The sequence below is a fragment of the Salvelinus fontinalis genome, chromosome 2 (assembly GCF_029448725.1).
Source record: "Salvelinus fontinalis isolate EN_2023a chromosome 2, ASM2944872v1, whole genome shotgun sequence".
Classification (NCBI taxonomy): Eukaryota; Metazoa; Chordata; class Actinopteri; order Salmoniformes; family Salmonidae; genus Salvelinus; species Salvelinus fontinalis.
The window spans coordinates 82,514,427-82,539,708 of NC_074666.1; the positions used below are offsets into that span (position 1 = coordinate 82,514,427).

At 45.1% G+C, this 25,282-nt stretch overlaps 2 protein-coding genes across 6 annotated transcripts in view; both read right to left on the reverse strand.

Moving 5' to 3' along the window:
* Positions 1–296, reverse strand: part of LOC129829000 (MAGUK p55 subfamily member 3-like) — a 34,144-nt gene extending 33,848 nt beyond the window's left edge. For all 4 annotated transcript variants that reach the window (XM_055890418.1, XM_055890399.1, XM_055890410.1 and 1 more), the window contains exon 1: positions 134–296. The gene's annotated coding sequence lies outside the window, so the exon portion shown is untranslated. The remainder of the gene's footprint in view (positions 1–133) is intronic.
* A 9,477-nt stretch (positions 297–9,773) lies between these two features.
* The window catches only part of LOC129829027 (mucin-2-like), a 22,089-nt gene continuing 6,580 nt past the window's right edge, over positions 9,774–25,282 (reverse strand). Inside the window, exons 2-13 of one of the 2 annotated variants that reach the window (XM_055890452.1) lie at positions 17,899–19,020; positions 17,450–17,692; positions 17,221–17,327; positions 17,067–17,125; positions 16,666–16,808; positions 16,278–16,415; positions 14,104–14,146; positions 13,858–13,895; positions 13,659–13,746; positions 12,856–13,060; positions 12,417–12,449; positions 9,774–12,041 (exon numbers count right to left, since the gene is read on the reverse strand). In XM_055890452.1, the coding sequence (XP_055746427.1) occupies positions 11,910–12,041; positions 12,417–12,449; positions 12,856–13,060; positions 13,659–13,746; positions 13,858–13,895; positions 14,104–14,146; positions 16,278–16,415; positions 16,666–16,808; positions 17,067–17,125; positions 17,221–17,327; positions 17,450–17,692; positions 17,899–19,020 (2,351 nt within the window). In that variant the 3' untranslated portion in view covers positions 9,774–11,909. The remainder of the gene's footprint in view (positions 12,042–12,416; positions 12,450–12,855; positions 13,061–13,658; positions 13,747–13,857; positions 13,896–14,103; positions 14,147–16,277; positions 16,416–16,665; positions 16,809–17,066; positions 17,126–17,220; positions 17,328–17,449; positions 17,693–17,898; positions 19,021–25,282) is intronic. The other variant, XM_055890462.1, reaches the window with a different exon arrangement.

Consider the following 25,282-nt stretch of genomic DNA (forward strand, 5'->3'; position numbering starts at 1 on the left):
CTTTCTCATGTTGCCGGCCGGCTGGCAGAGAAACAACACAGAGCCTTTTCCTCTAGCTGACGCTTCACAGAAAGACCAGAAATACAAACATAAGGAGCAGACATGACAGTAATGTACACACAGATTTTCTTACCGTTCTCTCTGTCCTTCTCTCTCTGTATGTGTCTCTCCTTCCTCGCTGCAGCCACACTGTTTCTTTCGCTCTGATTCCTCCTCCGGCTTCTGCGCTCACAAACCTGCTGCTACAGAGTGTCCAACCTCCTCCCCTCTCTCTCTCTTCTCTCTCTTCTCTCTCTCAAATCTCCCCTCCCCTCATGGTCCTCCCTCCCCTCCCCTTTCCCCAGCTCTCTCTCTCTCTCTCTCTCTCTCTCTACAGCATCAGACTGCTTTGGAGCTGTATTGGAGCTGACAGCTGGGATCGTTATATTGCTATCTGTTATGATATATACAGGGTATACTGTCTATGGTCAGTACCCTCCAGAAGAGAGCATCCATTCTCCTCCATTAACCCTCTCCCTCTGTTTTCTCAATCCCTCTCTCCTATCCTCTCCCCTCTGCCCTCCTGGTTAATTGCCTTCACACGGCTGTCTTTGATACTCGGGCGCGTTCTCTCTCTCATTCACGAACAGTCTAGAGGATGAAAAAGAGACGGACAGAGAGTGCTGTCCCCTCCCCCTCTCCTCCTGTGTCGGTGCTGTGGACGCTGGTTAGGTAGCGGCTGCTTCTCCTTTGTCCGCTAACGTGTAGCTCTCTCACAGAGACACACAGCGTCTGAATAAGGGGTTCCCCCCTGTATTCTCATGGTAATACAGGAGGGCAAGTCTTGTCTGTGTGCTTTTGTGCCATGTGAGGATTTCTCCCAGGGTCCTCGGGGTAACAAGTGAGAAGCACAGAGAAACACACCAACACACACAAAGACAGTCATAATTCTCAAATAAAGAAACACATTCTCACAGCAACGTACCTACACACATCAATAAAGGACAAAGATGTGACAGACAGCCATTCCTCTGTCTTAGTGTTTATATCATGAATGACACAGCCGCTCGTATGTTTTTGTACTAACTATGTTTTGGCTGGTTTATATGCAAGGCAACTGGATTTACTAAAATGCCTTCATGACACAGAATGATATGGAAATGTGTATGTTCTATGTATGTTATGCCTTCGTGCACTGTGACACTGGCGCACAGAGACAGACAGACAGACAGACAGACAGACAGACAGACAGACAGACAGACAGACACACACACACACACAGACACACAGACACATAGACACACACACAAACACAGAAACACACACACACACACACACACACACACACAATGTTGCTGTCGTGACCTGGAATATGTGTGTATATCAGCATCATGACACCCCTGGCCTCTGAGAGGTCACATGTTACGAGGGGCGTCCTCCTCCCTGCCAACCGGCCTCGTTAATTACAGTAGAGGTCGTTATGGGTCTCCGGTCTAACTGATTTACAGGCATCTGTTAACCTCATCCTCTCTGGGGAGAAAGGAGGGACCAATGGTGGGATTTGGGGAGTGTGTGTATGTGTGTGTGTGTGTGTGTGTGTGTGTGGGGGGGGGGGTGTCAATAGAAAAAGGGGCTTTACCATCTGCTTGTTTCTCTGTACTGCACATTATGTGCTTGTCTGTTTCTTCATATCATCCCTGTCTCCCTCTCTACCTTTCTCAGCCGGCCATCCATTTCACATATAGGTCACAGAGGCAGGGTCTGCAATCAACATGTGACACACTGAGATCTCCGACTACAAAGAAAACATAAGGGAGAAAGACAGAATAATACTACCTATCTTGTGTTGTTTCTATGACTCATATCATTCAGGTTAGAATGAGTAGGAAGGATTCAATGTCTCATGACTACACCACCTGTCACCACATACAGTGCATTCGGAAAGTATTCAGAGCCCTTCTCTTTTTCCGTATTTTGTTACGTTACAGCCTTAATCTAAAAATGACTAAATTAAAAAAAACTCTTCAATCTACACACAATACACCATAACGACAAAGTGAAAACAGTTTTTTTTGCAAATTTAAAATAAAAAAACAGAAATACCTTATTTACATAAGTATTCAGACCCTCGAAATTCAGCTCTCCATTGATCATCCTTGAGATGTTTCTACAAATTGATTGGAATCCATATGTGGTAAATTCGATTGATTGGACATGATTTGGAAAGGCACACACCTGTCTATATAAGGTCTCACAGTTGGCAATGCTTGTCAGAGCAACAACCAAGCCATGAGGTCAAAGGAATTGTCAATTCAGCTCCAGACAGGATTGTGTCGAGGCACAGATCTGGGGAAGGGAAAGAAAACATTTCTGCAGCGTTAAAGGTCCCCAAGAACACAGTGGCCTCCATCATTCTTAAATGGAAGAAGTTTGGAACCATCAAGACTCTTCCTAGAGCTGGCCGCCAGGCCAAACTGAGCAATCGGGAGGTGACCAAGAACCTGATGGTCACTCTGGCAGAGTTTCAGAGTTCCTCTGAGGAGATGGGACAAACCTTCCAGAAGGACAACCATCTCTGCAGCACTCCACCAATCAGACCTTTATGTTAGAGTGGCCAGACGGAAGCCACTCCTCAGTAAAAGCCACATGTCAGCCCGCTTGGAGATTGCCAAAAGGCACCTAAAGGACTCTCAGACAATGAGAAACAAGATTCTCTGGTCTGATGAAACCAAGATTGAACTCTTTGGTCTGAATGCGAAGCATCACGTCTGGAGGAAACCTGGTACCATCCCTACGGTAAAGCATGGTGGTGGCAGCATCATGATGTGGGGATGTTTTTCAGCGGCAGGGACTGGGAGACTAGTCAGGATCGAGAGAAAGATGAACAGAGCAAAGTACAGAGAGATCATTGATGAAAACCTGCTCCAGAGCGCTCAGGACCTCAGACTGGGGCCGAAGGCTCACCTTCCAACAGAACAACAAGCCTAGGCACACAGCCATAATAATGCAGGAGTGGCTTCGGGACAAGTGTCTGAATGTCCTTGAGTGGCCCAGCCAGACTTGATTGAACATATCTGGAGACCTGAAAATAACTGTGCAGCAATGCTCCCCATCCAACCTGACATAGCTTGAGACGATCTGCAGAGAAGAATGGGAGAAACTCCCCAAATATAGGTGTGCCAAGCTTGTAGAGTCATACCCAAGAAGATTCGAGGCTGTAATCGCTGCCAAAGGTGCTTCAACAAAGTACAGAGTAAAGGGTCTGAATACTTATCTGAATGTAATATTTCAGTTGATCTTTTCTACATTTGAAAAAATGTAGAAAAAACTGTTTTTGCTTTGTCATTATGTCATAATTATTATTTTTTAAATCAATTTTAGAATAAGGCTGTAACGTAACAAAATGTGGAGAAACTCAAGGGGCCTGAATATTTTCGGGAATGCTCTGTATACTGTACAGCCTATCAGAATCTAACACAATATCCACAGCCAGCAGCCTCAATCCATTAAACACATTACATAATGGATTACAACAATTACATAGAAATGATCAGACATTGCATCTATTAACAACAGCTCGTGATTAATAACCTTTGAGAGGAGCCACATTGTGATCTAACCCCTGGATCAGGCGAGAGGGAGTCGTGACACATCCTAGCCTGAAACAGGCCCCCACACTGGGCATGAGTCACTTCCTCACTCGCCCCCCTCTCTCCAAGGACTGGATGACTTACAGACTCAGACAGATACTAAATAAACAGACGATAAAAAGACAGAATGCACACAGACTGTGCCACTGCCAAGCATCAGCTTCTGTCAGGTGTTGTACCTGATTCAGTACTGATCTAAGAGGAAATGTAGTCGTTCTTCCGTTATGGAAGAAGTCCGTCCTTTATAGGCACTCAATGAATGACCCTTTTCTTGTATTACAGTCTAGATAAAATATGATCTCATGAGAATGGATTATTATTGACGACATTATTTGATTTTCCAGTGGGTGTAAAGGGCTTGTTGTTATTATTTGATATGTACAAATAGGAAATGATTAATGGGGAAATCACGGCGCCAAATCACTCTCTCCGGGTTAGAGCTAGCTACACGACTGTGCTGAAATGTTCTGATATTAACTGCCCTCATATTTACTGCTCTCTCTCTCTCTCTCTCTCTCTGTCTCTGTCTCTGTCTCTCTCTCTCTCTCTCTCTCTCTCTCTCTCTCTCTCTCTCTCTCTCTCTCTCTCTCTCTCACTCTCTCTCTCTCTCTCTCTCTCTCTCTCTCTCTCTGTCTCTGTCTCTCTCTCTCTCTCTCTCTCTCTCTCTTATATAAATCAGATTGCTGTCGTTTAGTTTGACTGGAGGCTTAATGCCCTTTTAGCCTAATGCCATTCGGCGCCAGGTTCTCACTGTTTTCTCTCCCTGCAGCAGCCAGGAGTGTTCAATATGATTGTCTATCTCCTCCCTCCCTACCACTCCCTGCATTAGCTCCTGGCAGACAGCCTTCTCAAGGCCATAGCTCTCAACTCAGGCCCCTCCATCTCCACTTCTCTGTCCAGGCTGCTGCAGATAACAGCTCGGGAGAAAGATCCGATACGACCAATAACAGTGGAACACATTCAAGATTGAAGCTATCAGGTAGATAAGTCACTTTGCCAGAGATTCTGCACGTGGACTAGACAATAGGATGAACTCGTAGCACCGCAAATTCGGCCCATTTTTCAGTAAAACCGATACAGTATTTAAACAACAAACCATAGGTAAGAAATGGAATTAATTGAATCCACGCCTATTTCCTCCTTTACGCTACATTTGAAATGCATTTTGTTGTTAAAGTCAATATTTCAGAGCACATGAAGGGCAAGAAGAACCTCCGGATATGACGAGCGAGAAAATAAACAGATGCTTGACGAATGGATACACGGATGGTTGTATGACTGAAGAACTGAAAGGAGGGGTTTGATTCTCAGTGAGGTGCCTGGCTGAGGGGACCATGCCACGTTTTCGCAGCTGGGAAATGTTTCATTGTGTTTATAGCAGCGGTTGTGCAGGAGCAGGATACATTCATTTAAGTCAATTACAGCCTGCCTGCTGCCTGTCTGCACCAAACAGAGAGGAGAGGGAGGGAGGAGAAGAGGGAGGGAGGGAGTAGGGAGTGAGGAGACAGTGGACAGGATCCTAACCTTCAACAGCTGTAAAATAGTTGACCAGGCTAGGTGGCTCCAGCTCTCTTTGTAGTACCAGTATTCCCTTTCCTAGAAATGTACTAGATTGTATTATTATCATCATCAGTTAAACTCTAAGTCAGAGTGATAGTAAACAGTGACATCCACCATCGGCCAGTGTTACACCTCTTCTACTCCCATACAGCGGCCCTTCAACATCTGCTCTCCATGCAGCTGTTTGTGGTGCCTCTACTACCTCTAGCAACACATAGGAGGGAACAGGACCAACTATCTCAACATTTCAACCCTCAAACATCCTCCGGTAGGAGTTGGCATGAGGCTGTGACCTAACACAATGTGGGAAAAGTCAAGGGGTCTGAATAATTTCCGAAGGCATTGTACACGGAGTGTACAAAACAAGCTGTTTCCATGACACAGACTGACCGGGTGAATCCAGGTGAAAGCTGTGATCCCTTATTGATGTCGCCTGTTGAATCCACGTCAATCAGTGTAGATGAAGGGGAGGAGACAGGTTAAAAAAATATTTTTAAATCTTGAGACAATTGAGACATGGATTTTGTATGTTTGCCATTCAGAGGGTGAATGGGCAAGACAAAAGATGTAAGTGCCTTTGAATGAGGTGTGGTAGTAGATGCCAGGAGCACTGGTTTCTGTCTAGAACTGCAACACTGCTGGGTTTTTCATGCTCAACAGTTTCCCGTGTGTGTCAAGAATGATCCAACACCCAAAGGACATTCAGCCAACTTGACACAAATGTGGAAAGCATTGGAGTCAACATGGGCCAGCATCCCTGTGGAACGCTTTCGACACCTTGTGGAGTTGAAGCTGTTGTGAGGGCAAAAGAGGGTGCAACTCAATATTAGGAAGGTGTTCCTAATGTTTTGTACACTCAGTGTAGGTAGGGATAAAGTGACTAGGCAACATGATAGATAATAGACAGTAGCTGCAGCGAATGTGATGAGTCAAAAGAGTGCAAAAAGGGTAATGCAGATAGTTTGGGTAGCTATTGGTTAACTATTTAACTAGCTATTTAGCAGTCTCATGGCTTGGAGGTAGGGTCCTGTTGGTTCCAGACTTGTCTATGACTTGGGCGGCTGGAGTCTTTGAAAATCTTTAGGGCCTTCCTTTAACACCGCCTGGTATAGAGGTCCTGCTATAGAGTTTTGAATGTAGTCCCTGTCCCCCTGATATTGCCGTGATAATCCGTGTCCCTGGGGACAGTGGTGGAGTGATAAATGTTCAAACCAGAGCTCTATCGCACCATGTGAGTCTGACTGAATGAGACAGACCAGATCTCTGGGTAATTTATCTCTTCGGTTCAACACATGAATAGGAAGCTATAGAAGGCCTTTCAAAAGGAGCAGGGGACGTTCCTCGAGACGACGCCCTGGCTGGCACTGGTTGCACGAGGCTCGATAGTTGTTGGATTGCGTCCCCATTCCCACAGCTCCGGCGGGTGAAATGACTGGGATGTGTAGCGCATGGACAACAATTCAGCTGGATGTACCTATGGGCTGGGATGGGCTGATCTAGGCTAAGTAGCATGAGGAATTTTCTATGTACAGTGCCTTCAGAAAGTACTCTAACCCCTTGACTTATTCAATTTTTTGTTGTGTTACAGCCTGAATTTCAAAAGAAATCTCACCCGTTTACACACAATACCCCATAACGACAAAGTGAAAACATGTTTTTTCCAAATCTTTGCAAAAAACATTCTCTAAGAGCTTTGCACACCTGGAATATACAATATTTGACCATTATTCTGTTCTTCAAGCTCTGTAAAGTTGGTTGTTGATCATTGTTAGGCAGCCATGTTCAAGTCTTGTCGTAGATTTTAAAGCCTATTTAAGAAAACTGTAACTAGGCCACTCAGGAACATTCAATGTTGTGTTAGTAAGCAACTCCAGTGTATATTTGGCCTCGTGTTTTAGGTTATTGTCCTGCCGAAAGGTGAATTTGTCTCCCAGTGTCTGTTGTAAAGCAGACTGAACCAGGTTTTGGATTTTGCTGATGCTTAGCTCTATTCCATTTCCTTTTATCCTAAAAAACTCCCTAGTCCTTTCCGATGACAAGCATACCCATAACATGATGCAGCCATCACCATGCTTGAAAATATGAAGAGTGGTACTCAGTGATGTGTTGTGTTGATTTTTCTCCAAACATTACACTTGGTATTCAGGACATGAAGTTAAGTTATTTATCACATTTTTTGCAGTTCTACTTTTTGAAAACAGGATGCATTTTTTGGAATATTTTTATTCTGTCCAGGCTTTCTTCTTTTCACTCTGTCATTTAGGTTAGTATTGTGGAGTAACTACAATGTTGTTGATCAATCCTCAGTTTTTTTCCTATCACAACCGTTAAACAATTTATCTGTTTAAAGTCACCATTAGTCTCTTGGTGAAATCTCTGAGTGGTTTCCTTCCTTTCCTGAGTTAGGAAGGGCGCTTGTATCTTTGTAGTGACTGAGTGTATTGATACACCATCCAAAGTATAATTAATAACTTCACCATGCTCACGGGGATATTCAATGTTTGCTTTTATTATCTTTACCAATGAAGGTGTCCTTCTTTGCGAAGAATTGGAAAACCTCCCTGTTCTTTGTGGTCGAATCTGTGTTTGAAATTCACTGCTCAACTGAGGGACCTTACAGATAATTAGTTGTATGTATGGGGTACAGAGATGAGGTAGTCATTCAACAATCACGCTAAACATTATCATTGCACACAGAGTCCATGCAACTTATTAAGTGACTTGTTAAGCAGAATGTTTACTACTGAACGTATTTAGGCTTGCCATAGAAAAGGGATTGAACACTTATTACCTCAAGACATTTCAGCTTTTAATTTTTTATTCATTTGTAAAAATAAAAAATAAATGAAAAAATGAAAAACATAATTATATTTTGACATTATAGGGTATTGCGCGTAGGCCAGCGACATAAAATTGAAATTGTATCTATTTTAAATTCGGAGGTGTGAATACTTTCAGAAGGTACTGTGCTTTCTCCTATAGGGCCTACTCACGAGAGCTATGGCTGCAGGATTTGTGTGGGTGTAGTTACAGACAGAAGGGTGTTAAAACCTCAAACTAATGCCAATAGGGACGGACGTTAAGCTGCAGGACAGAATGATTAACACATGCACACACTGATACACACACACAAACACACACATGCATCACTTACATGCAAATTGAGTTTTACACGCCAGCCCCTGATTTCAGCCCCCTATGTGTGGGTTTCTGGGTGTGCTCTGGTGCCCCACTGGCCAAGATTAAGACCGCTCAGTGCCAGCTTTACCAGCACCAGTCTGAATCCCTGTTTGTCCTTAAGAGCATATGAGGATCCGACTCCTAAGTCCGAATGCCACAACATCATTCTGCTTGCCAAATATTCACAGGCATCCCTCCTCCCACAGCAGGACTCTGGAGACGTCAGACCAGGGCAGCGGGCCATCCTGGGTGACAACGGCTGTGTCCCAAATGGCACCCTACTCCCTATGAGACCCTGGTCAGAAATAGTGCACCATGAAGGGAATATAGTGCCTACTGGGACGCAAACCTAGGTAGTACAGCCAGTGTAATAAAGGACTGCTAGTTGAAACACTGTGAGAATAACAATAATATGAATGGCTATGTGTAGGGAATGATCTCCTTCACACTGCGATTAGTGTGGCGACCCAGTCAGGTTTTTATAGACTGGTGTGAAATGCAATATGTAGGCCCACATCCCTGCTGCGGCTGGTGCGGACTGCAGAGTGAAGTCATGTTGAAATTCAGTCCAAATGTATTGCTGAAAAAAACTGCCGAATTCTTTTCTAGGTAGTTGGAGCCTAAAGCTCACCACAGCAGATGTTGTTTTCACTGTACTTCCTCATTTCCGTGTGAATAAATGCAAACCGTGCTGAACGAACAGAAGGTAGAAAACCGAGAAGCATTAACATCAGTGCAGGAAGTTGCTCTGCTCACGTTTGAGTGAATTGCTTGATCCTTAAAAGGGTGATCCGTCCTCCGCCCCGTCTCCCTTCTCTCTATATTCCGAATCTGGATCGAGGCGAGCTGTCTCACACCAAATGAGTACAGTATCTGATAGCTTTGCTATTAAATCTCCATGAAAGCACATCTGGCATCTGCAGTGCCCTCTTCCCAAACAAGGTCAGAGCAGAGCCTCTACCCTCTGATGAATTTAGTGGAGATATATTTGGACCAGCAGGATGGGTCAATTCCAACACTGTCCATATGGTTAAATCCAAATCCACTCCACCTCCCTCTGCTACACACTGTGTTACCATGGATTATCAGCACTCACATAGAGCTCTGTCTTTCTGGAATGGGTTAAATTGGATGCAGACATCATAGGATTTCCAAATTCCTCAGACTTGATTCAAGTGTAGTAGGCATGGCTCCAAGGGCTCTGCACTGCGACTGACAGACCCTGTGCTCCTCTCAACAATGTGTGTCATGTGTTTGTTGGTTGTCTAGGGAAGTTGTTGGGATCAGAGCAAAAAGACCAATTCCCTTCGTAACCTGTGGACTACACACAGATACATCCACTAATGTTTATTGACAACATCTTTCCGCATGATAACATAAGGAAAAGGCATGTTTGTGTGTTTAAATGTATTTATTTTCATCGCACTTACATTCTCTGCAGTAAGACATTTCATTTGCAAAAGTTGTATATACATTTAGAAAATAGTGCACTGTCTCCATGACACACATACTCACAAATACACAGACACATGAAAGACTTCCAGATACATCAGAGTTTTGCGGAACTGTATAGACATGGTAATTGGCACATCCGAGAACAAGCTTGGTCGAGAGCTTTTTTTTTGCATAATTTTCCTATTCTTCAAAAAGACCGATCGAAACAGGCACGTTTGCAGATGCAGACAGCTTCAGCAGGGAAGGTACTAATAATAGAGAATGTAGGCCTACTCAGCTCCAGGCCAGACTAATAGACTGTAGAGTAGGTCTACTCCACTCCAGGCCAGACTAATAGACTGCAGTTGGTCTACTCAGATCCAGGCCAGACTTATCAACTGTAGAGTAGGTCTACTCAGCTCCAGACCAGACTAATAGACTGCAGAGTCGGTCTACTCAGCTCCAAGCCAGACTTATCAACTGTAGAGTAGGTCTACTCAGCTCCAGACCAGACTAATAGACTGTAGAGTTGGTCTACTCAGCTCCAGGCCAGACTTATAGACTGTAGAGTCGGTCTACTCAGCTCCAGGCCAGACTAGACTGTAGAGTAGGTCTAAGCTCCAGGCCAGACTTATAGACTGTAGAGACGGTCTACTCAGCTCCAGGCCAGACTAGACTGTAGAGTAGGTCTAAGCTCCAGGCCAGACTAATAGAGTGTAGAGTAGGTCTACTCAGCTCCAGGCCAAACTAATAGACTGTAGAGTAGGTCTATCAGCTCCAGACAAGACTAATACAAAATATCCCTTTACTGTATAAACCCCTAAACTAGGGATCCAGCTCCTTCAGCCATTCATACACACAGCTCTCCTCATGAAAACACATTCAATCCTAAAGTAAAAATACTAAAATAAATTAGCTCTTGCTGAGAATGTGTCTATGATTCCCCCCACCCAAACAAATCACATATAGTGAAACGCAATACATAATTTAGTGCAATTAGCAAGGGATTAATCACTTTCAAATACTACGTTGATTGTGAGAGCGCAGACACTACAATGCAGAATGACCAATCTTCAATAAAATCTATCAGTAATCTCTTCAATAAGACATAGACATACAGGTAACTAACCTTACCAGCATACTGCTGAGAAAAAAACATGAAAAGCTTGACCCTGAACAATGGCGACACCTACTGGCTATAACAAGCTATATTCAGCTCAGTCTTCATTTAATAAGGCTGCGTTTAAGGCAGTCCAATTCTGACCTTTTTCTTCCCACTAATTGGTCTTTTGACCAACCACAGATCTTTTTCAAAATACCAATTAGTGAGAAAAAAATTATAGGATTTGGGCTGCCAGTCTAAACTCAGCATAATAGACACAAATAAAACATATGACATTTATTTTTTGTTCAGAATCCTCTCTATGTATTGCAGAACAGGATAAAGACTATGATCAGATGAACGGAACATTTCAAAAGTAAAACCGTGAATTTATAGCGAACACAACCCTCTTTGGTGCTGTCAATTATTGAAGTGAATCCCTGGGAAGTCAGTGAATGTTTGACCCCAGATCGTTGTGAATCATAAAGCTGATTTTGATAATGGATTCAAGAAGAACATATTTAAAACCCTGGTGTCAAGTCCCTTGTAGTTGTGCCGTTAAACCATGAATGATTCCAGTCCATGAAGGATTGTAAACCACAAATTACTACAGATGTCCTACACAGTACATGGCATCTATCCGAACATCCTGATGAAAAGGTATACACAGAGTTCTACATAGTTCAACATAAATACAGTGAGAAGATGTACCTATACCCAGAGTTACTAGAAGTCAGTGACTTCTCAATTTGATCTTCAGCCATTTTTGTCCGATACACACCCCCATCTTCCCTGTAGCCTTCCCTCCTCTCTCTATCCCGTTCTTCTCTCCTCTCAACGGCAAATATTAAAAAAGCATCTAAGAGTAGGATTGCTGATTCAGGATCCGGTCTCCCCTTTTTGGTCATTGCGATTAAAGAAGGCAAAAATGATCCTAGATCAGCATTTCTGCTCTGAGACGCTTTGTGAATACGGGCCCTTATCTCCAGACGTCACTGTGGTTCTCATACGGGTCTCCTGTCATCTGCAGGTATGAAGTAAGGGTTCTCGTGGCCCTGCACCAGGTAGGAGTAGCGAGACTGGTTCTTCCCCTTGAACGTGTTCATGCTGTCTGAGGTCAGGTCATACGACCCGGTCTGAAACATTGACAGGTGGGAATGTCAGAGATCGTGCTAGACACACATGCACACATGTAGGCACACACACACAGACACATGCAGGCACACACACAAACACACACACATGAAATTAAGATGTCAAAACTGAGCATTCATGAACGTATATGATGGACTATTGAAACCCAATAAGAGTTATTTTCCCTCCTAAACCAAATGGTGGATCACATAAGGTACTGGAAGCTATTGACTGTTCCACCAAGTGTTCATGAAGTTCCGGTTTTTCCCATCAACAGGTCAAAGGACAGGGTAGGTTTAGTAAAATCCTCAGCAGAGGTTTTAGGCTTGATTAGTAAGGAGAGGGAAAGCAAAGCATTACTAGACTTAGAACCTTACCTTCTTCCCCCGTTTAGGCAGGATGTGGAATCCCTAAAGCAACACACCGGGAGTCAGGCAAGGAAGGGAGGGAGCACATACGTACATGCTAACTAACTAGCAAACATAAACACTAGCAAACATTAACTCTCCACTACGACAAGTACAGTTATGGCACACAAAAAAGCAAATATTACATACGATTTTGGCGTGTAATATAGGAGTTAAATGACAAGGAGCACACAGCATTTAAGGAGACAAAATCTCAAAACTCCTTAAATATGTTACACAAGACAGAGAAGATCCTTGAGTTAGCCCATTAGGTTTCCAGAGGACAACAGCAGGGAGAGGAAAGCAGACAGGACAATTACAATTTGGGGCAATGTACAAGCAGGAGGTTTATCTTGTAGTAAGTCTCCATATGGTCAGAAGAACACAGGCTTAATCACAAGTGACTCACCGCTCCGTTGGTGTGGGGCTTCATGTCGACCAGGTGGTGTGTGCTGCCCCCTTCGGTCATCTCCATGGGGGCTGAAGCCCAGTTGGTGTTGGCCCGGGGGATCGGGGTGATGCCCTGGGTGGTGGACCAGGGGCCCTGGATGTTCTCCACAGGGTACGGGCTGCTGAACTCTGCTGAAGGCTTCTTCACTGACTGCGACCGGTACCTCCGAGACACACAGGTTGGACAATGTAAATGCACAGCCCTATATCGGTAAGTTTCTCTGATGATACACTCTGGTGAGAGAAATAACGGCAATATTTTGTAGGGTCGGTGTAGAGCCAGGGGTGCAGCTAAGACTTGACAGAGTAATGGTTAGAGGAGGGTGGTAGGCCTCTGATGAGGGGCCGTGTGAATGGAGGTTAGGGCTTGGCAGGAGAGGAGAGAAGGGAGAGGAGAGAAGGGAGAGGGGAGAAGGGAGAGGAGAGAAGGGAGAGGGGAGAAAGGACAGGAGAGGAGAGAAGGGAGAGGACAGAGAGGACTGAGAGGAGAGGAGGGAGAGGAGAGAAGGGAGAGGACTGAGAGGAGAGGAGGGAGAGGAGAGAAGGGAGAGGACTGAGAGGAGAGGAGGGAGAGGAGAGAAGGGAGAGGACTGAGAGGAGAGGAGGGAGAGGAGAGAAGGGAGAGGACTGAGAGGAGAGGAGGGAGAGGAGAGAAGGGACAGGAGAGGAGAGGAGGGAGAGGAAAGAAGGGACAGGAGATGAGAGGAGGGGAGAGGAGAGAAGGGAGAGGAGTGGAGGGAGAGGAGGGTGTTATATTCTTACCAGCAGCAATATGCAAACAAGGCCAGCAGCATGATGAGAAGGACTCCCCCCAGTACACAGGCGATGACCACCACTGCCAACAGAGCCGCTACACAGAGAGAGATACATGAACACACTTCAGACATACAAACACCACACTAACTTTTATCAAATCTCTGGAGCCATTTGGTTAAGAAAGAGGAGCTTTAGTGCAACTTACAGTCAGCGCAGTTGAATCCAGCGTAGCCAAACGGGCATCTGGAATAGAGCCATAATAGCAAACAGGATTTTCATATCTAACCACAATACATTGTCTTAGGTGACAGTAGTTCCTGGTGCAATTACACAGTGAGGGCACAAGGGGGCGCTAGTTACTTGCAGCTATCTACAATGCTTTAATGCAATGTCAAAAGGGGATCTCCGCCTGTCTCAACCAAACAAAAATATATTCGATTAAAATACTCACGGCACACATGTGTCTCCCTCTGACCTTTGACCACTGGGACAGGCTATGGAGAAAGAGGAAACATAGGTGAGAGACAGCCATTGAATTACACACAGAACCATGTGAATTATCAGATCTCTATGGAGACAGTGATGTCACCGTTTCACAGAGAGGAACTAACATGGGAACACTGTGATCTTAACAGCCACTCTGTGTACTGTAGCTCCGCTATCACAGGAGAGAACAGGTGAAGCTCGCCAATGTTTGCTCAATAAGCCACATAATAAACACTTGCTTCTAAGAGAAGTTGATGTATGTTGTAACATCAGTGCGTACAATTTTAGATTTGAGGAACAGGCTATACAGTATGTGTAGTTTAACATAGGGGCTGTGGGGAGCAGAGTCATCTATGTTTAGTAGTTCTCCCCATCCCATAACTTCTCTGCTGGACAAAAGTAATCCAGCCCCTGGCTCGGCAGATAGCGACCATGATTCTTCAACTGGTTTCCAGGGCAACGGCCCCCTTTGCAGACGAATACATTAAAGAGATATATAGTGCCATGGATCAGAGAGGAGAAACGTCTACATAGCACTTGACCCTCTCTCTCTGTCTCAATTTCAATTTCAATGTTCAATTTAAGGGCTTTATTGGCATGGAAAACATATGTTAACATTGTCAAAGCAAGTTTTTTTCTTCTCCCCCCCCCCCCCCCCCACCTTTATTTAACCAGGTAGGCTAGTTGAGAACAAGTTCTCGTTTGCAACTGCGACCTGGCCAAGATAAAGCATAGCAATTCGACACACACAACAACACAGAGTTACACATGGAATAAACAAAACATACAGTCAATAATACAGTAGAAAAATAAGTATATATACAGTGTGAGCAAATAAGGTGAGAGAAGGGAGGTAAAGGCAAAAAAAAGGCCATGGTGGCGAGGTAAATACAATATAGCAAGTAAAACACTGGAATGGTAGATTTGCAGTGGAAGAATGTGCAAAGTAGAAATATAAATAATGGGGTGGAAAGGAGCAAAATAAATAAATACAGTAGGGGAGGCGGTAGTTGTTTGGGCTAAATTATAGATGGGCTATGTACAGGTGCAGTACTCTGTGAGCTGCTCTGACAGCTGGTGCTTAAAGCTAGTGAGGGAGATAAGTGTTTCCAGTTTCAGAGATTTTTGTAGTTCGTTCCAATCATTGGCAGCAGAGAACTGGAAGGAGAGGCGGCCAAAGGAAGAATTGGTTTTGGGGTTGACCAGAGAGATATACCTGCTGGAGCGCGTGCGAGTTTATCAACATTGGGTTTGTTTTTGAATTCATTGTGTATCTGTGTATTCGGAGGGAAATATGTGTCTCTAATATGGTCATACATTTGGCAGGAGGTTAGGAAGTGCAACTCAGTTTCCACCTCATTTTGTGGGCAGTGTGCACATAGCCTGTCTTCTCTTGAGACACCTTTTCCCAATAGCAAGGCTATGCTCACTGAGTCTGTACATAGTCAAAGCTTTCCTTAATATTGGGTCAGTCACAGTGGACAGGTATTCTGCCACGGTGTACTCTCTGTTTAGGGCCAAATAGCATTCTAGTCTGATCTGTTTTTTTATTAATTCTTTCCAGTGTGTCAAGTAATTATCTTTTTGTTTTCTCATGATTCGTTTGGGTCTGATTGTGTTGCTTTCCTGGGGCTCTGTGAGGTCTGTTTGTGTTCTCTCTCTCTCAATTCAACTCAACTCAATTCAAGGGCTTTATTGGCCAAACATGTTAACATTGCCAAAGCAAGTGAACTAGATGATAAATAAAAGTGAAATAAACAATAAAAATCTCTCTATCTCTCTCACACACACCCACACACAAAAGTATTTAAATGAACGCAAATGCATTCTTTTTGATGGAAACATTCCCATTTTCCTCACACTGAAGCTAAGCCAAGTGTACTTGACCTTGCTCCGAGTCTGTCTGTGTCTGTCTGTATCTCCTTTAATCTTTTCTCTCTATCAAATGGAATGTATTCAGCAGCTCCATTATACAGTAGCTAAGCTGTTATCGTGTGTCTTGTGTAACATTTCAATGCACTCAGTACGTACAACCACAAAGACGACTAAAACATATAATCACCGACTTGAATCTTGAATTACTAATCTTGAATGACCTTTTAATGAGCATAAAACCATTAGAGACAGGTTTGTACTCACCTGTGCAGCTTTGGTTTGAGTAGAAGCTGTTGATGTAGCCAGCCTTACAGAAGCATCTGGTCACTCCATCTTCTTTGTATTTGCACGTAGTAGAGTGGACATCACACGGTAGGGGGGCCTGATCACATAGGTCAGTGGCTGGGAAAAGGATAGGGACACTATGTAACGGTATTCCATGTTCTATGGGACTTTTTAATAGCTACAGAGTAGGAGAATGTCAGTATTTTTGTCTACTGTTGTTTGACATGACATTCTCTGGTATAATAAAGTACCTATCTATCTATTATTTTCTATGAGTAGAAAGTATGGTTCAAGCTCTCAGGTAGTAAGAATCTCCCTGCTGGTCACTCCTTCTACACAGGTTGAAGAAGTAATGCACAGTACCCACCCGTAAATGTAGCACTTTCCAGTATAGTCCCACATGTCCCACAGGCTTGTATGGCTCTCTCTATAGCGCCATTGGTCGAAGTCTGGGTGGCACTGGAGCCTAGTTTAAACACGTTGTTCACGGTCGCAATCACACTGCCTTGCCTGTAGGGTCACAAAGACCGTACGTAATCACCATTATAATAAGCCAGCTGATAAAATGTATGGTCAAACCAATGTCCTGGTCATCACGACAAATCCCACTGGGCACACACGGGTTGAATCAACGTTGTTCCCACGTTATCTCAATGAAAGTACGCCGAACCAACGTGGGAAAGATGTTGACGTTACATCTGTGCCCAGTGGGATATACTGTACATTGGATAACAACCGTTCTTGACAATGTAGCATAGAGAATCCTACCTCAGCAGCACGACATCAGTCTGGCTGTACCCAGACTCGTTTTCCAAGGCTGTTCTCAGCTAAAAATAAGATAAGAGAGGATTATTAGTCCCGCTCTGTAGCTCTGAGAGGACAACACACTGCAGCTACTGGGCTCTGTGACTCAGGGACCTACTGCCTCTGAGATCTTGGCTGCTGTTTGCCGAAATATCACTGATGACCGGTTGCTCATTTCAGCCTGAAATGTCTGGTTGAGATGCAGGTCTCCAGAGAACACTTGGGCTGAAAATGAAGGGGGGAAAAAGGAGTCAAAAAAGGAGTCATCATCATCACCATTCATCCTTATAATCCTCAGCATCATCACCATCGTTGTCTTGATTATAACACCCACAACTAGCACTAACCTTGTACACAGCGGCCCTCTAAGAGGAAGGTCCCAGACACACACTGGCAGGTGCCATTGAGACAGATGCTATCATACGGACAGGGAGTGGAGGGACACACTATGGGGATGGGTGGTGGCAGGGACGGGGTAGCAGTGATGGCTGACTCTGGCTGGGTGGTGATTCCACCGGGGGGGGAGGTGGAGGTGTGGAAAGGAGGAAGTGGGCTCTCACTAGTTTTGCTAGTTGGTTGTCCAGGGGTTTCTGTGGTAAAAAGAAAAAGGAAGGAAAGAAGACAAAAAAAGATGAAATTAGAAAGGAAGTTTCAACATGGATTAACATCTCACAGTGAAGATAATATCTTTGTTTTTAATCAGGTTGCGGCATTATATTTAGTCCTCCTTCAGACATTACCCAGACACAATCATGTTTACAACATATGACACGGACAATTACATTTTAAAGCATACCTCCTGTAGGTGTGATGGTGGGTGAGGGGGCAGGGGTGGTGGTGGAGGTGTCTATGGGGGCCTCAGTGCTGCTGCCTGGTGTTTGGGTTGAGTCTGGAGAGGGTGGGCTGGAGGAAGAGCCGGAGGTGGGGGGCAAGGCTGGAGTGTCAGCTGTGGTTGTAGAATCGGTAATCCCCTCTGTTCCAGTGGTTTTGTCTGTATGAGGGCTCCCTGTAATGGTAGCTGTGGGGGTTGAGGACGTGGCGCCATCGGTCACTGGGAGAGAGGTCTCAGGGCCCTTTGTAGTGGGGACCTGGGAGCCCTCTGTATTGGCGGTGGTCGAGGTAGAGGGCGAGGTACTATGTGATACTGGGAGAGAGGTCTCAGGGCCCTTTGTAGTGGAGGAGGGGCGTGTTGAAGACAGGGTACTACCCTCTGTTACTGGGAGAGAGGTCTGACCAGTTGGTGGGATGGTGGACTTTGTGATCCCTGTACCTGTGGTCTCACTGTCTTTGGTACCTGTATCTGTGGTAGCTGCATTGATGGCTGTTGTTTCATGTGTGCCTGGCTCTTTGGTACTGCTGGTTGGGACAATGTCTGGAGTTGTGTTTGAGGTACGTCCTGTCTCAGTGGTGACAGAGGAAAAGGTTCCGGCATGTTCCGTGGTAGACAGAGAGACCCCTCTGCTAAGGGCAGGTGTGGTGGTGGGTGTTGTCATGCCACTGTCTGTAGATTGACTGTCTTTTCCCGTCGACTCAGGGGACGTGACAGTGTACGCCGAGGTCTTGTGGGAGGAAGTCATCTCTGCTGTGCTGACCGACGGGATAGTTCTTGTTTCTGTCGTAGTGGTGCCGACTGCTCCAGTAGACTCTGTCGTATCAGAAGTTGAGGTCAGGTCTGTCGTAGTAGAGACCTCTTTAGTTGTAGAGACGGCTGCTGTTGTGGGTGAAGTGCCATCAGTGCTAGGGAGGACAGTTGAGAGGTCTTGGGTGGTGGTGGCTCGGTCTATGGTGGTGGAGCTGGGTTCAGTGGAGACTGCGGTCTTTGTGGATAAGATGGTGGTGGATGTATCTGTGGGCCCAGGACTTTCGTGTGTGCCAGGAGTCGGGGTGTTGGACTCTGCCCCTAAAGATAAAGACAACACTACAAACATACAGTAAGTCATGAGCTCAGCTTCATGTGCCCCATACACACTCTGCAAAACACCCCAAACCTACAATACTGAAACAGACCTGTTACGTTAAGGTCAAAGGTTAGGGAGTCAAAGCCTGTGGTCTTAACCAGAAGTCTTAAACCTTGGCCAGTTACTCCTCTGGTGTGCATGTTCCCCCCTATAATCAGGGATGACTGCGACCGATGAGTGAATTTAACTACCAGGTAGAAACAAACAAAAAATCTGAGGTGTTTGGGCCCTCCAGAAAATAAATGGAATAGCCCTGGTTGACAGCATGCGTTCCAATACCACTTGGGCCGTCTGCAAAAGCATTGGAATCTAGACAACTAAAAGTGTTCAGTGTTGGAGTGTTGGAGTGATGAAAAGTCATTTGCTGTAGCTGAGCTCACCATTCCAGTTGTGTCGCAGAGACGTACAAAGGTGCATCACGTCATAAGCGTGACAAAAGACAAGTACACGATCGTCCGCCTACTGACGTACCTCAAATGCCACTCACTGCATCGCGCAATGTCAGTGTCGTGTCTAGTCAAGTTTATTAGCAGTCTCTTCAAAGAGGACTCGGCGTCATATTGATCTTAGCGCGTTGCGGTGATGCCTGTCCACGGTGCTGTTAAACCCAATCTGCTCTGGTCTCTTTGTGTTTGGCAGCTTCACAGCAGCCTGAGGAGCGGCACACCCAGCAGGAGGCCTTTGATAGAACACTGCCTCGGCCTGTTTACCCCGAGCCGCGGTGCTGGGTCCTCATCTGTATGCGTTGGCTGAATACGTTCAACCTTTTCTATTTCCTCCTCCAGCTAAAGCGGAGAGGGAACACACGCTCAACATGGGGCCCCATCCCAGATGGCACCCTATTCCCTACGTAGTGCACTACTTTTGGCTCTGGTCAATATAGGGTGCCATTTGGGATGCGACTTAGGCAGATGGCAAACCCTGTGTTGCTCCTACCATACCAGGCAGCAGAGATGCAGGAGGAAGTAGGGGGGGAACAAAGACTAATATCTGATTGTGTGTGTGATTCAATTATTTTCCAGGAACACACAGTACACGCCAGAGTGTACATTGCCCCGTGTGACCTAACGGCTCTGTCGCTTGGTAACCAAAACCCATTTACAGATGAAAAATTACCAAAGAGCACACACACACCTGTCAAGGCCGAACTTAATGGCCATCCGTATTTGAGCTAGAGAACACACTTGTATCCATACAGACTCTTTCACCACGCACGCACGCACGCACGCCCGCACACACACACACACACACGCACGCACACACACGCACACGCACACACACACAGGCACACACGTACATCCCTTCACCCACACATATGGTATGAGGGAGTGGATTGAATAAATACAGAGTTACCTGATAGGATGGGTGGTGGACTGAGAGAAAGGCTTTTATGATCACAGCTGACGTAATATAGATTTTATTGGTTATGATGATAACAAGGCGAGGTGACCGAAACCAGAAAACGTCTCCCGAAACGAGAACAGTGTGGGGCCAGTGACACAAAACACAGACGCAGTTAACAGTACTGTATCAATCTGTTAGTAGCTCGTGTAGATTAAGAATGAAAGAAGATAGCCCCAAGGGTTTTAGTTGATTCCAAGAGATTAAACCCAACAAAGACCAATGAGAAAACACTAGATTTAATTATCCCCTTTTATTCACAGTGCAAGACACAAGAAGTCAACAGTATGTTCTTTTAATGAGATTTATGTCAGTTATCCCCATCCCTCTATCTTTATATGATGATATGAAGACATAGCTATGAGTAAGAGTCTTTCACCTTCATACTGTACATTCTGGGTGTATCACCGCAGTGTGTCACAGTATACTTTAATCTCTTGGTAACCAAATTAAAACATTCTGCCCATTGGTTAGATTCCTCCGCATAGATTTGCCAGCGGGCCTTGGCGATGCAGACATGCTTGACAGAATGTGTTGTCTTCAGACGAGCGTCTTAGCAGAAACCGGATAAATACACAATAATGAAGCCTAGCAATGTGGTTGCTAACTAAAACCTGGAAACCTAATCTATGGTCCATTGTACTGGGGAAAAGAAAAACACACAGATTCCAAACATAAGAAATCTCCCTGGCAACCTGAACAAAGAGCAGGCTGAGCATAGATCATCCAGTGTGATCCTGGACAAGGCTGGCCAATGGACTGCCGATCTAAAATTACCAATGCCAAGCGCAAACATTTACAGTAGTGTAATGTGTAAATGGGTGTTAAAGCAGATGGTGGTGACAGAAATCAGGCCCTGCCCCACAACACAACTACTGGGAAGTCAAAGCCTAATTTAGCATCGACATAGAGTAGGCAGTAGCCCACTACTTCCTGCTATTCTCCATCCAACACACAGACCTTTCCCTCCGTCAGGCCCATTGGTAGCTCTAAGGTGTCGGTTAAACGCCACTTGATTTTACACCCTCTAAGTCAGCCTTTCTTAAAGTAGGGGTCACGACCCAAAGTGGGAGGAATTGCAGGAAATTAGCTGTAAAACTGAAATGTTTTCCTCTCTGCCCCATTGCAAAATGAGCAGAACTGCATGAAATGTTTTAGAAAATTGCTAAATGTCCTCTCCGGCCCATGGCATGATTTGTAGAATTGCAGAAAACTTGCTTTAAAACCGTGACATTTTCTCTACGCCCCATGGCAACATTTGAAATGACTGAACACAGAATTTCTCGTTTGGGTCCCAGGCTGAAAAAGTTTAAGAACCCCTGCTCTAAGTCATGGGCTACAAACATCTGTTGTGAGAGGTGAGAACAATTGACAACAATTGAGAACAGTTGAGAACAGTTGAGAACAATTGAGAACAGTTGAGAATAGACTGGATGTCAAATCGACAACAAACCCATATCAAAATGATATTGGATGTAAAATCAACAGACTACAGACTCAACAGACTAGTCAGCAGACTTCGCACTATACAACACTTTCTAAAAACACCAATAGTAAATCTAGCCACATCCCCAATACTGCTGCCATGCAAACAGACATACAATGGACACCATGATATCCAAGGCAACAGAGTGGAAATCGAGGGAGAGGTGAGAGTATCGGCTGGTAAGTTAAAGCAATGACAGAATTATCTGATCACTTCTCTCTCAGCACTGCAACAATGACAAAACTTCAACACAATGGTGTGTGTGTGTGTGTGTGTGTGTTGTGTGTGTGTTTGTGGTTGTGCGTGCGTGCGTGTTTGTGATGACCTTTCCACAGTTCCCCCCTCTCATTCAAATGCTTCCGTCCTGGAAAAGTCGCTTGAAAACAATCCCTGACGTCTCATTTAGATCCACATCAGACAGATTGGCTTGGATCACAGAGTCGGCTCTCTACGGCTGGAGTCACTCTGCTACATCCCGACACATTTTGTGCATGATGTGGGTATACCATACACCATGAGAGTGTGGCCATGTTGGAAAATTGAAGATCCCTTCCCAGACAGGTCGACATGAACATGAGTAGACATAGCTACTGGGGAGCCTTGACGGCGTCATAAAACACATTTTACATTTTTACATTTTAGTCATTTAGCAGACACTCTTATCCAGAGCGACTTACAGTAGAGTGCATACATTTTATTACATTTTACATACTAAGACAAGTATATCCCTACCGGCCAAACCCTCCCTAACGACGCTATGCCAATTGTGCGTCGCCCCACGGACCTCCCGGTTGCGGCTGGCTGCGACAGAGCCTGGGCGCGAACCCAGCCCAGCCTGGGCGTGAACCCAGAGACTCTGGTGGCGCAGCTAGCACTGCGATGCAGTGCCCTAGACCACTGCACCACCCGTGGACCCTGCCTACCTGTCACTGGACAGGAGGAAGCTCCGGACCTAAGTCACAATTCCCCAGGCAAGAATATCACGCCTGACACACACTCACACACTCACATGCAGGCTCGCACGCACACACACACACACACACACACACACACACACACACACACACACACACACACACACACACACACACACACACACACACACACACACACACACACACACACACACACACACACACACACACACACACACACACACACACACACACACACAGGTTTTCATCAAACACGCACACAGAGGCTATCCTGTGTCTTACAAAGTCATCTGAGGATTGTGTCCCTGAGTACAATACTTCCACCACGGCTGATTCAGACTCAGATTCAGACTCAGACTCAGATTCAGACTCAGACTCAGACTCAGATTCAGAGTGCTTACAGTAATAGTCACATGTACCGGGTTGCAGGTGTGATTGTGAAATAAAATAATGAAAACGGTCCTAAAAAAGCAGAGTAGAAATAGCATTATATACATATATGACAACTGTGGCAGTGATGAATAAATACATGTCCATCGGTGTGGAGGCAGAGTAGAGACTGTTGAAGGGGTGGGGTGGAATGACCACAAACAATAACAATTGTACTCAAAAAGTCATAATGTACATATTAACAACGGTGACATTGATGCTTCTGCGTGCATTATTACTTCCGTATATACACGTCATCATAGTTGCTGTCGTTTCATAAGCAACATAAAACTAAACTGGTGCGGAATTAAACAACTCGCACGGGGAAGTTCTGTGTGGGTTTCAATATCCCTGCTATCAGAGGGGGCTGGTGGGAGGAGCTATAGGAGGAAGGCTCATTGTAATAGCTGGAATGGAATGAATGGAACGGTATCAAATACATCAAACATATGGAGACCACATGTTAGACTCTGTTCCAGTAATTCTATTCCAGCCATTACAATGAGCCCGTCCTCCTATAGCTCCTCCCACCAGCCTCCTCTGACTGCTATTTCCTTTAAAGTTCCACATTCTTTTATTTTATTATTATTATAATTTTTTTTTACATTCTTAAACATCAGGACTGGCACGTAGTCCAACCACCGCTCATTTGAATCTTTATCTTCACTAACTTATTACCAGGAACTACTGGTAATGTTGTATTGAATAAAGCGTACCAAATCAGAAGAGACAGTGTATAGGTAGGGTGCAGTACATTACAGTGTAGATTATGTAAACGGTGTATTGCAGGACAGTCAGAAGCCCTGTATTAGGTATTAACCTAGTGTTACAGCCAGATCATCTCAGGAAGACACAATGAGATAATGGGGTTAAATCAGACCCCCCAGAGGTCAAAGGACACCTATAGAACTTCACCATAGGGGACCACACACTCAGGAAGAGCTGATATTTTTTTGCAAAGTGTATTGAGACATGTGAAATGCACTGCAAATAAAACTTGACTTATAACATAGACAAAAGGGTCCAGTTTGGGTTGGACCAGATTCACAGCAACAGTGTATACATTAGTGTCATACAGTGATCACTCCCAGGGTCATACTGCACGTCTCACACACACACAGTGAAGTAAACATCGACAGACTCACAAACAGAAAGAATAAAATATGGTCACAGTCTGTCACCCAGCCACACCCTCACCCTCCCCTTCCCACACAGGAAGAAAAGGGAACAGCATCGAGCGGAGGCTGAGGGACTCGCACGCCACCGCTAAGCAGTGTGGGAGTGTGTCCGTTGCCAGGAGACATCCGTTGCCAGCTGTCAAAGTTCTGATGGCCACACTACAAATCACTGAGGGAGAGAGACAAAGAGACACAGAGAGAGAAGGGGGAGAGAGAGAGAGAGAGAGAGAGAGAGAGAGAGAGAGAGAGAGAGAGAGAGAGAGAGAGAGAGAGAGAGAGAGAGAGACTCCACACCGATGACGCTCGTCTGTCATCCCAGCACCACACTTCACAGGCTTTCTTTTCATGTGGCACCATGGTACTCCTGTGAACTGCCCCTTTATGAATTCAACCGACTGCCAGGTAAACAATTACCTTGTTGCCCCCTCAACCCCAACCCCCACAGACTCTACTCGGTAATGGACTACAAGACAACCTGTGTCCCAAATTGCATCATATTCCCTACATAGTGCACTCCCTGCATAGTGCCTCAGGGGCCCTGGTCAAAAGTAGTGCACTACACAGGGATTAAGGGTGTCATTTGGGACGTAATCCCAGTCTGGAGTCAGCAGATGACAGTGCTCGGGGAGGGAAGAACGGGTTTAAATAGACAGGAGGAGTCATGACGGTTCCGGAAACCTGCCTCCAGTAGACACTTTCGGTCACTTGGAGTTTCCACGGAAACATGCCCAGCTTACGGGTGGGGATTAGGGAAGTGCGTTCCTGAAATAGCTTTTATCACATCTACCAGCAC